Source organism: Sceloporus occidentalis, unplaced genomic scaffold (genome assembly GCF_023333645.1).
Source record: "Sceloporus occidentalis isolate IW3139 unplaced genomic scaffold, rSceOcc1.0.p SCAF_2, whole genome shotgun sequence".
Lineage (NCBI taxonomy): Eukaryota > Metazoa > Chordata > Lepidosauria > Squamata > Phrynosomatidae > Sceloporus > Sceloporus occidentalis.
The window spans coordinates 4,971,937-4,984,081 of record NW_028316982.1 but is presented as its reverse complement, the minus strand read 5'-3'; the positions used below and the strand labels follow the sequence as shown (position 1 = coordinate 4,984,081).

The following is a 12,145-nucleotide window of genomic DNA, read 5'->3' as shown; positions in this document are numbered from 1 at the left end:
ACCTCTTCCTTGGCTTATTGGCCGACAGTCTGTGGCTTGAGCCAACGGTGTCCAAAGTGTGTCTTCAGCTGCCCTGACCAGCCCTTCCCTTTCCTCCAACCCTTGTTGTGAAGATTGCTCCAGAATCATTTGCCCTTTGTCTGCTTATGAGCTGAGCTTCACAATAGTGAGACATAAGGGCAAAACCCACCCACAATTGACCTTCCTACTCCAAGACTTGAGATATACCCAAACTTTGCCCAGCAGGTAAGGTCTGAGTGATGCAGAGGGAGGGAAAGGAGCAGGGTCATCTGCTGCTGCTGCTGCTGCCACTGCTGCCCCACACCAACCCTAGTGATGCCACTTTACCCTTAAAATAGCTCTAGTGCTTTGGAATAACTCAAGGTCCAGGGTAAATCTGAAAGCAAATGTTGGTGGCAAAGAGGGGGCAAGGGTTGTCTCGTTTCAGTGTTACATCCACTGGCTCAGTGGCATCACTAGTCACAGTGGTGAGGTGTGTGGACTACACCGGGTGACACTCCAGAGTGGGGTGTTGCCCAATGGACCAGTGTACACGTAAGGAGTGGCATGGTGAGTGAGAAAGGGCACTTTCCCACTCACTCAGTAACCACACAGGACCCTAAACAAGCCCTCCAGAAGCCACAACATTGCCCCTCTCTGTAGCGGTGGCTGCTGGGGGGGGGGGGACTAGTGCCTTCACAATTCAATGTGGCTGCTTGGAGAGCAGCCATACACCAGACCCTGAAGGCCCTTCCAGGGGGTGGGCAATGTTTTCAGGATCTGGCATGGCTATAGCCATGCTGGACTCTGGAGGCCTTTCCAGGCAACACTTTGAGGGACTGCAGTGGTCTGAGCAGGTGGGTGGTGAGGGAGGAGGGCAAGGTCATTGTCCCCCCATTACACAGGGTGACACCAACCTCAGGAACACCACTGTTTTGGCTTAGTTGGAGTAGGAGATGAGGAGTAAGGACATGATGTGCCCAAATCCATCACTGTCCAAAACTCAATGACACTGGAGGCAAAGCTGACAATCACCTTGCTCAGAATTGACAACACCGACAGTTGAACAGCCCCATCAGTTTGCACTAAATTCACTCAGGGTTGTGAGCGTTCACATGTACCAATTCCCAACAGGAGTGCCTTTCGTCTAAATGGATCCCAAAATGGGTCGGGGAGAGCTTAAGTGTGCTGTCATTGAAAAGGCATCCAGTTCCATTTCTACGCCCCGGCATGCAGGTAAGTAGTTGGCCCTTCTGGTGGCTGGTGAGGCTCAGATCTAGTGCCCTTCAGCCCACTAGGTATGGCTGCCCCATGGAAATGTTGCAACTAGAAGCTCTGGCATGAACTCTGGCCCCAAAGGGAGGATCTGTGGGCCTATGACCATGATGGCTGTTTAAGCAAGGAGTGGGGTGGCCAGATCCAGAAGGAGAGAAGACTTCTACACTTTTAAAAAGAGTGTTGAAAAAAACTCCCATCAATGTAGTTTATAAACTGGTGAAGTTTAATTTTTAAAAAAACAACTGTATTAGTTGTAATTTAATAGTTAGCTTAATTATTTTTAACAATGATAAATGGTAGAATTTATTATTGCAGTTATGAATGCATAACCTAGAGTTAAACTGGCATAAATGTCCATATTAAATAGACTAGGGAATATGTAGGTTGCATAGGCGCTGCAGAATTAATGCGGTTTGATCCCACTCTCACTGCCATGGCTCAGTGCTATGGAATTCTGGGATTTGTAATTTTGTCAGATACCTAGCCTGCTCTGTCAGAGAACTCCGGTGCCCCACCAAACTACAAATCCCAGGATTCCATAGGATGGAGCCACACCAGTTAAAGTGGGGTGAAATTGCTTTATATCTGTAGTGCAGGTGTCACTGTAGGGATTATAAAAGCTCCCCAATCTTGATTTAACCAGGCAGCAAGCAACACTGTAAGTGACATGGGTCTGTTCTCCTGCCATTCAGGATGTGGCAGACTGAGGTTTCCACCCCTTCCCATGAGTGATCTCTGGTGCGAGCAGGAATTGCAACAGGGAGCATGCTTCAGATCAGTCATGGGAAGCTGGTTGGAAACCTCAGTCTGCTGCAGCCTGATCAAAAGGAGAACAGATCCTCGTTGCTTGCAGCAGTTGCTGCTCAGTAAGGCAGGATTTGATTGTTGGGCCACTTAGCTATATAACTAAAGCAGTTACACAGCTAAGCAACTGATCTAGAATACTGGCCAACCTTTGTGTTCTTGGATTTTTGAAATCTGTAGCTGTTTTAATATTGTAAACTTCCTTGTCTCAGCTCTGGGGAAAAGGCAGGCTGGATAGACAGACAGACAGACAGACAGACAGACAGACAGATGTGGGCAATTGGCTTACACATTGTAAACTGCTTAAGGAGTGCTAGTTCATTGTTAAGCGGTATAGAAATGTACTTGCTATTACTATATCATGAAACCATCAGGGCTAATGGCCCATCTCCCAGCATAAGACAAACTCATACATTTACAATACCATTCATTCATATGTGGGGATCACAATATACTCCATCCATCCTGTTGATGGGATGGTGAATCCATTTTCGATGTTATGGCTGCTCTTCCTGCAGCTGCTCAGGGCTGTATAAGAGTCCCATCCTTGCTCCTGATCCTCTATCCAACATAGGCCCTAAGAATAGGCTGTCTCCTGTATATTCTAGCAAGAATGGCCATAAACTGGGGGTACACTTACAACCTCCTTGGTATCATATCCTATATGATCTTGTAAGCTAAGCATGGTCAGCCCTGTCAGCCTCCTCCATCCATTTCCCATGAGTAAGTGACAGTGGCAGGGCTTTCCAGCTGCTGGAGTAGTAGAGAGAGAGACACAGAACTGCATGAGCGGAGAAACGTTACTCTCCATTGGCTTGATGAAGATCTTGGATACTGGCAGGTGCTTGCTCATCTATTAACAAAGGCCTAGTTTTGCTTCAGGTGTTATCCTGAACAATAAAGAATCTTTCTAAAATGCTGAGCTATATCCTGCAGATAGATTCTTCACCTAAGACAAATCCTTAAATGCAAAATTCAAAGATATAGCTGTGTTACCCTAGAAAATTGATATGCAGAGGGATCTTGTAGCACCTTTGCAACTAACTGAAAGAAAGAAGCTGGTAGCATGAGTGGATTCAAGGAGTGGAGGGTCCAGGGATATATAAGCTACCTATATAAACAGGTTGTATTCCTGTTCCTGGACATAAATGTATTCCATGCATTTATGAAGGCAGAAATGAAGATAGGTTGAGATCTTTCCATGATCTTGTTCCAGATTCACCAACCTCTGTGTCCTCCCAGGCTACGTTCAGCTCCACCATCTCTGACATAGATCTGAAAGATGCTCTGGATTTTATGCGTAAATTCCTCAGTCAAAACAAACAGGTACTATCAACCTTCCCTCTCGTGGTTCTGATATGATATCCTAAGAAAAAGGGACCTCTCTCCCCCAAAGTGTATGCCCCATGATCTGCTAAGGCAATTTAGCATTGCAGTGCCATCACACACACGTGTTGTGCATTGAGGCACATGTACATTTGGTTGTTCATTCATTTGTACATTTAATGGCATCTTAGACTAAATCACACAGAGGCAAATTGCTTAAATGCCATGCAAAAATGGGATTTTAAAAATCCAGAAAACATCTGCAAAAGCAGGAAGTTTTCAGACACGTTTGCTTGAAAGAGAAATAAGGTGAAAATAACCGAAACGGGAAGTCAACAGAAACTACTCCTTTTTACTTTTAGGAAATTCTGAAAGTAAAAAGGAGTCATTTTTGTTGACTTTCCATTTGGGTTATTTTCACATTATTTCTCTTTTGCACTATTCTCTTTCTCTTTTTTATTTTTGCGTTATTTCTCTTTCAGGCAAACCTCTTCTGAATAACATCCCACATTTGTGAGTTTTTTTCTACTTTTAAATCTAGTTTTTCCCCCAGGATTCATCCAGTGTGATAAAGTCCTATGTTCCCTTGCACAACATTGCCACTCAGCACAAGTCTTGCATAGCACTGTTAATGTATAACTGCATGAAGAGAGTCATGCACACACACACACACACACACCCTGATGAAGGAGCTCAGCCCTGTCCATCTGGCCTGGTTCAGAAAAAGTGACGAAAATGTAACCTGCATACGTCCAGAGACACTTTTTTGGGGTAGACCAGTGCTTCCTATGCTATTTAGTGTGAGAGACTGGCCATTTCTTTTTACTAATGTGCCAGGGACTGGTGGCTATTAAAGCATTCCCAAGAGATGACCATCAAACCTGTTTAAAGAGCTCCAAAGAAGGAAAGTTGCCAACCTCAGGCAAAAGGCTCTTAGGACTTTATCCCACTGGGACTAATTTTGGCATTAAAGGGAGATTAAAGCACATTTAAAGCATCCCACAAATAAAGAGAAAATGGTGATAATTGCGCAAGTGATTATCATACGCAATTGCACAAATAAAGTGATATTGGAAATACACTGTCGCTGAAATCCCGAAAGTAAAAAGATGTGCGTTAACGCTTCTTTGTGACCACTTTAATGGCGAGTGTTGTGCAACGTCATGTGAAATCATTTCGCGTAATTATGCGATTTCCCCAGGATATTCACGGGAAAAACTCCCAATCTCCTTCAGTGATAAACTCAAGGTATTCTTCCCAATGTAGAATCTCTCTTTTTCTTGTAATTTGAATCTTTTGGTTCATGTTCTATCTGTGGAGCAGTAGAAAACAGGCTCCCTTCATAACTTGCATGGCAGATGGGGGGCTTGGACTGGATGGCCTTTGTGGTCACCTCCAACTCTATAATTCTACGATTTTATGATTCTGTTACATGAGATCCTTTCAGATACTTTAGATAGCTATCCTGTCACCTCTCAGTCTTCTCTTCCTCAGGCTAAACATACCAAACTCCTTAAATCATTAAATCATAAATAAATAAATAAATAAATAAATAAATAAATAAATAAATAATAAATAAATAAATAAATAAATAAATAAATAAATAAATCATCCCCGTACATTCCGCCTCGCACCCTCAGGACATCTGGGCAGCAGCTACTGAAGGTGCCTGGGGCTAGATTGTCCTCCACCACAAGGAGGACATTTTCCACTGCTGCCCCAGCCCTTTGGAATACGCTGCCCACTGAGCTCCGCTCGACTACCACCCTGGCCCAATTCAGGAAGGATTTGAAGACCTTCCTGTTCCAACAGGTATTCCCCGATTAAAAATCCTGTGGGCCTCCCTCCTCTTTCGTGGCCAAGAGGAAGGGCTTTGGGGCTTTTTTGCCTGTATTTTTTATTATTGTTTATATGTGATGTATTTTGGATTTTATTGTATGTATTGTTGTTTGAAATTTTATACTGTAAGCCGCCCTGATCGAAGGAAGGTGCGGGATATAAATAAAAACTTTATTATTTATTATTTATTATCATTAGTTTCTTCAGGACACATCTGAGAAGCACAAATTCTTGGACTATGTCGACTTCGTCAGCACAAGTTTGGACCGAGACAAGAAAGAGAGATTTGGGGAGTATTACTGCAACCCTTCCGTCTTGAGAGACACCCTCAAGGTGGGTGAGACTGGGAAGACCACAGCCCCATTCGACAGTGGAACAAACTCCCTCGGAGTGTAGTGGAATCTCCTTCCTTGGAGGTCTTTAAGCAGAGGCTGGATGGCCATCTGTTGGGGGTGCTTTGATTGTGATTTCCTGCATGGCAGAAGGGGGTTGGATTGGATGCCCTATGTGGTCTCTTACAACTCTATGATTCTAGGATTCTAGGATTCCATGTGTCCATATGTAAGCCTGCAGAAATAATGCAAAATCTCTGAAAAGATCTTCCTAAGGGAGGCCAAAGGGATTGGTTGATCACGCATCTTCTTCTGCAGAGAATAATCCTCTATTTATAAAGGGTTGGCAAAGGGTGGTTCTGTTATTTAAAGGTGTTAATGGGGAAATTTCTCCGGAGGGTTCAGTGAGTGAAGGCAATAGTGGATTGAGGTTGTTGTGGTTGTCGTTGTGTACCTTTAAGTCATTTTCAACTTATGGCGACCATAAAGTACCTTATCAAGAGGTTTTCTTGGCTCAGAGGAGGTTTGCCTTTGCCTTCCTCTGAAGCTGAGAGTGTGTGACTTGCCCATGGTCGCCCAGTGGGTTTCCATGGCTGAGTGGTGATCCAAAACCTGGCCTCCAGAGTTGTAGTCCAGTGTTCAAATCACTTTATCATGCTGGTTCTCTGCATTTGAAAACACATCAAGCATGATGCCGACATACAAGTTGAACATTATGGCCTGGAAGCAAGCAAACTTGAGAGGACACTTCTCTAGGAATTTCTAGCTCCTCCAGTGCAACTCTGTGGTCAACATCCGACAGACACTGACCACAGAACTGCACTGGAGGAGATACAAATGCCTAGTAGAGTAGTCTCTCTAGGAATCTCTAGGTCTTTCAGTGCAACTTTTAGTTAAAGTTGACAACCGAGTTGCAGTGGAGGAGCTAGAGATTCCTAGAGAGAACATATTAATCAAATCCATGAATAATCAAATCCACAAATATCAAAGCCGCAAATATGGAGGGATGACTGTAAATGGATTCAAGAGTAAATCGAGTCTGAACTCTCCACAGAAGCCAAATGAAGCGCAAATAACAAATAACTGAGACTATCATGCTTTGGCCACATCTTGGGAAGACATGACTAGAAAAGACAATAATGCTTGCTAAACTAGGAGGCAATACAAAAAGAGGAAGATGGCATTCCAGATGGATAGACTCAACCAAGGAAACCATGCCTCTGAGTTTACAAGGCCTGAGCAGAACTGTTGGTGAGAGACTTGGAGGTCTCTTATTTATAGGGTCGCCATAAGTCGATATCCACTTGACGTCAGTTAACAACAACAACAACAACAGTTGCAAACTATTCCTGCTGAACTTATTTGAAGGTCAAATGATTAGGAATTATCAGGAGTTTGCTGCAGTTTGACACAGCTATAACTGCCATGGCTCCACCCTTTGGAATCATGGGATTTGTAGTTTGTTGTGGCACCAGAGCTCTCTGGCAGAGAAGGCTAAATATCTCACAAAACTACAATGCCTAGACTTTCAGGCTACATCTGCACTGTGGAACTGATGCAGTCTGACATTGCTTTAAGTGCCATGACTCAATGCTATGGAATTCTTGGAAGCGTCATTTTGTGAGATATTTAGCCTTCTCTGTCAGAGAGCTCTGGTGCCTCAACAAACTACAAATCCCAGAACTTCATTGCATTGAGCCCTGGAAGTTAAAGGAGTGTCAAACTGCATTAATTCTGCAGTGCAGTTGCAGCCTGAAAGACCATTATTGTGTGCTTTACCAGTTTTATTCCTCCATCAGGCCCCAATAAAAAATCTTTGTTGATGTTTTGTTTGCTGCCTCACCAGCCCAGAAAGATGACTTATAGTATTTTGAAAAATAACTCAAGGAGGGCCCCACTTGCACAGTGACCATAAAGAGCTATTAAATTGCTGTGAAGGGGTGGGAAAGGACAGAAAGTGGATGTTGGGGTCAGAAATGGGATGGAATGAAGCACCAGAGCAAAAGTTTCCACACTGCAAGCCCTTGTTGCTTGCCCCACTTCTACAGTGCAAAATGTCTGCTTGTGAACCTCCTCTGGATCCTGCTCCATTTTGTCATTTATTTATTTATTTATTTTAATTAAATCCTTCCAGTTTCTTCTGCCAGAATCATCCTCTCCATACACTCAGGAGCGGATCTTGGCTCTCTCCAGGATCACCAAGGTCATCTGCTGCATCACAAGACACTGCATTGTCAAAGTGAGTTGCCCGTTCCAAACAGATCACTAGTTCACCACTATTATTATTATTATTATTATTATTATTATTATTATTATTATTATTTCAGTGAATCATTAGATTCCACTGGGGATTGGTTCCAGGACCCTCATGTAGATACCAAAATCAGTGGTTGCTCAAGACCCAGGGTCTAGTAAAATGGTGCCCCTGACATAAAATGGCAAAACCAAGCTTCACTTTTTGGATTTTTTTTCTCCCCCCCCCCCTCTCTTTTTGGAATATTTTCAAGCCATGGATGGTCAAATCTGTGGATGCAGAATCCGTGGATACAGAGGAACAACTGTATTATTATCCAGCAGTTTATTTTACAACACAGATCCTAGCATGGTTAGCCAAACATACCTTCCAACTGTCCTTATTTAGCAGGGATGGCCCAGATTAATCCTCTGTCTTCCCACTTTTTCAGAGGCTAGTAAAATATCCCAGTATCTCTCTCTTTCCCCTTTCAAGTAAAAGGTAAATGAAGAAATGTAGAAAGTAATTATTTCCAATTCACTTCCTTAAAATGAAAGACTACAAAGTAATACAAAGCAACTATGTTAGTGAAAATAATTTAGAAATGTATTGTAATATATTGTAATTTGTAAATTGTCTAAAGGTAAAAAAATTATTTAAAAAAATATATGTTTTTAATTGTTTAATTCTTTTTAAAAATTCTTTTAAACCATCTCATCTTACCAAATTTTCAATTCATCCCCATGAAACTATGTAAATACATTTAGGCTATGTACATATAAATACATTCAGGCTGTAAGCTGTTGTAATTTAAAGGTATAATTTTAATTTTGCTGGTTGTTTGTGTCACAACTGTTGCCGTTATGTTCAGTGATATATGGGAATTACGATTTATGAGCAACATTAGTACAAATAACATTACTAAGGATTCTGTATGGTGTGATATGGGAGTAGGCCAAAGGAGGGGGGTGACACCATAAGTGACTGCACCGGGTGACACAAACTCTAATGACACCACTGTGAATGTGAAAGTTAGGCTATGTAAGAATGCACAAGCTGTGCTAGAATGTGTAAGCATTCATATCTCTTCAATATTCATATTTTTGACCATGGCACTCTTGCCATAATTGCAAATGCCTGCCCAATTAATCATACTGTATTATCCAGCAGCCATCTAAAGCCACAGACAAAAATCTGTTTTGCTGGCGATCAGGGTGCACCAGGATGATGTTTCCAGACCACTTCCACCAATGAGCAAGTCTGTAACCCCGCTTCGATCCACTGGTAGAGGCGGGGAAACATAAATAAAATTTATTATTATTATTATTATTATTATTACTACTACTAGAAAAATCAGGAGCAGAACTCCTGTTGCAACTCTGGAAGTGTCATTCTATTGTGCCCTGGCCCCAGCAGAAAATACCTCTGTCACTCAGTATGGCTGCCAGCTGTTAAGGTAGGTTTGGGTCAGGAGACAATGCATGGTTGCCCATTCATAAGTACGTCTGTGATGCAGGATATTGGCCATTGTTATTTTGCAGTCCATGCAAAACACAGGAAACTCATTTGTTCCAATAACGCTCTTCTAAATCTCTCTCTCTCACTCTTTCTCTGTCAGGGAATGAAGGACTTCAAGATTGGGGAGGTGGCAGCCTGCCTCACGCTTTGTTGCAGCGATCCCGACGAGAGTGTGTGCAACTGGGCAGCCGATGGGCTCCATCGTTTGTACACCCTTATCATGCACCAAAAGGGTAAAGACCATGTCCGTCTTTTCCCAATATTCAGAGACATAGCCATGTAGTCTGGAATATTGGTATGGAAAAGGGTCTTGTAGCACCTTTGGGACTAACTGAGCAAAAGAAATTGTAGCATAAACTTTTGTCTACTTCTTCAGATGGACTGAACTGGTGCCCAAGTTTTGCATTTCTATGGCTACTCATGCAGTCTAATTATAAAGGTCCTTTCTGGGCATCATGTATCTGAGAAAGAAGATTATGGCCCGTTAAAAACTGGCACCCTAGTACGCGACGAGCGTGCACTAGGGTTAGAAAGGGGCATCCTCTCCGGACGCCCCTAACCCTAATATGCGCTCCGCGTGTAGAAAATGGCGGCGGCCATTCCACATGGCCACCACCATGACTATGTCACGACCACGCCGCCTCCAAACGAGGTGGCGCGGTTGTGACATAGTGGGGCCGCGCGAGGGCACCTAGTGCACCCTTTCCGTGGCCCCGGAAGGAGCTCCGTTTCGGAGCTCCTTCTAGCTTTGCGTCGCTGGGCACAGCCTTTAGATGGCTGCGCCAGCGACGCAAAGAAGTAAGGGGCCAAGTGGCCCCTTTCTCCTCCTCCCCGCTGCCGTGGGGTGTCCTTGGGGCTTGAAGCCCCAAGGACACCCCTTTCCAGGCTGTGGGGAAGTGGCCTTTTGCCGCTTCCCCACGGCCTGGAAAGCGGCAGATTGGGGCCTCAGCGGCTGCCGCTCTGGCCACTGAGGCCCCGATCCGACGGGGAAAGGTGCAGGTGCAGGCCGCCACATTTCGGCGGTTTGTAACCCGCCTATGGTGTTATCACACGAAGGAGATCTGGAGTTTATCCCGTGAATATCCCAAATAAATTGCGTAATTATGTGAAACGATTTCACACGACGTCGCACAAAACCTGCCATTAAAGTGGTCACAAAGAAGCATTAATGTGCCTGTTTTTACTTTCGGGATTTCAGTGACAATGCATTTCCGATATCACTTTATTTGTGCAATTGCACATGATAATCATTTGTGCAATTACCCGCCATTTTCGCTTTATTTGTGGGTTGCTTTAAATGCACTTAAATCTCTCTTTTATGCCGAAATTAGCCCCAGTGTGATAAACTTGTATGTCTACGAAAGCTTATGCAACAATGTATTTTGCACTGATTTCTCAATATGATAGGCATTAGTTGTGGCCTCGCAAGGCCAAAACAAGATGTAGAATGCCTTAACTGCCAATTACTCTACAACCAGCTCCAGAGAAGTCTCAGAGGTCTCATACCTGTGCCTTTCTCCTGTGTGGTGAAGCTACAGTTTGGGCATTTTGCAAGCCCTGGGGTTGCCACTGAGGGCAGAGACAGAAGTGAATGCCACCCTTGAATGCCCCAGAAAATCATCTTTTTTCTCTCTCCATAAAATGGAAAGGTGGGCAGGGGAAAAGAAGAAATCTAGCAGCCCATAACACAGCTAAAGCTGCAGAGGTTTCTAAGAAAAATAAGATAAGAGAGTTAGCAAAGCAGCCCAAGAAGGTTACCATAATGGGATATTAGTTTGTGCCAGCCTAATCTCTCCATACAGTACTCTTTCAGTTTCCACTGAAGGTGTTGTGGGGTGTCTGTCTGTGTGTGTGTGTGTGTGTGTGTGTGTGTGTGTGTGTGATGCTCATATCATCTACTTCCTTCTTCGGGCCAAGCTTCAGCAGGGATGTGTACTCTTTCTGTGCCATGCCTGGTGGCATACAAGTTTATCAGACAAGGAAAATTGGAAGTATAATCCAATGGCAATCTGAATGCAATCATGGTGTTTAACGTTATTGCATGATAACCCACTACATGCAAATTTGGGCAATGGGAAGTCAGTCCAAACGCAGTCATGTAGTTTCATGTTATTGCGTGATAGGCTGCCACACGCAAATTTGGGCAATGGCATGCTATTTTGGGGCAATGGGAAGCCAGTTCGAACGCAATGCACATTCACGTAATTGCGCTAAACTAGCAACTTTAAGTGAATGAGTTCTGGCCCCACTTTCTTTTCATTTGAATTTAAGAGAAATTCCTCCCGTTTGATAAACTCCATAGGCAATCATGCAAGTCTGAACTATAAGGAGCCTAGGTCCAAAAGATCATTCAGTACATTGGGAAGTTACTAGCCTCACTGCTATGGGAGCCACTAGGTACTGCATATCTAGAACGTGTGCAGGGGGAAGTTGGATTTGCCATGAGCCCAAGAGGATACTCGGTAATGCTGGCACCTGGTCTTCTCCAGGCCTGATCAAAAGTGAAGATGACCCAGAGTATCGGGAAATTCTACAGGAGTGGGAAGAGGAGAAGATCTTCTGGCTGGCCTGGTTCTCGGACATCAGCTTCACCTCCATGGTAACTCCTCGTCAAATCCAGCGGAACTCCAAGTTCCAAAAAACAAAAACAAAGCAAGCTTTAGTAGTTAAAACTCATCCACACTGCAGAAATCATGCAGTTTGGTACCTCTTTAACGGCCATGGGTCCATGCTATGGAATTCTAGGATCTATAGTTTGTTGTGGCACCAGAACTCTCTGACTAAATGGCTCACTAAACTACCATTCCCAGAATTC

The 12,145-nt window shown here is 43.7% G+C and overlaps 1 protein-coding gene across 1 annotated transcript in view; it reads left to right on the top strand.

The window, feature by feature from the left end:
* Nucleotides 1-41: 41 nt before the first annotated feature.
* Nucleotides 42-12,145, top strand: part of LOC149317903 (maestro heat-like repeat-containing protein family member 7) — a 32,795-nt gene continuing 20,691 nt past the window's right edge. Inside the window, exons 1-7 of the mRNA XM_089513255.1 lie at nucleotides 42-246; nucleotides 1,135-1,236; nucleotides 3,299-3,408; nucleotides 5,446-5,580; nucleotides 7,714-7,818; nucleotides 9,431-9,563; nucleotides 11,820-11,929. Of these exons, the coding sequence (XP_089369381.1) occupies nucleotides 1,152-1,236; nucleotides 3,299-3,408; nucleotides 5,446-5,580; nucleotides 7,714-7,818; nucleotides 9,431-9,563; nucleotides 11,820-11,929 (678 nt within the window). The 5' untranslated portion in view covers nucleotides 42-246; nucleotides 1,135-1,151. The remainder of the gene's footprint in view (nucleotides 247-1,134; nucleotides 1,237-3,298; nucleotides 3,409-5,445; nucleotides 5,581-7,713; nucleotides 7,819-9,430; nucleotides 9,564-11,819; nucleotides 11,930-12,145) is intronic.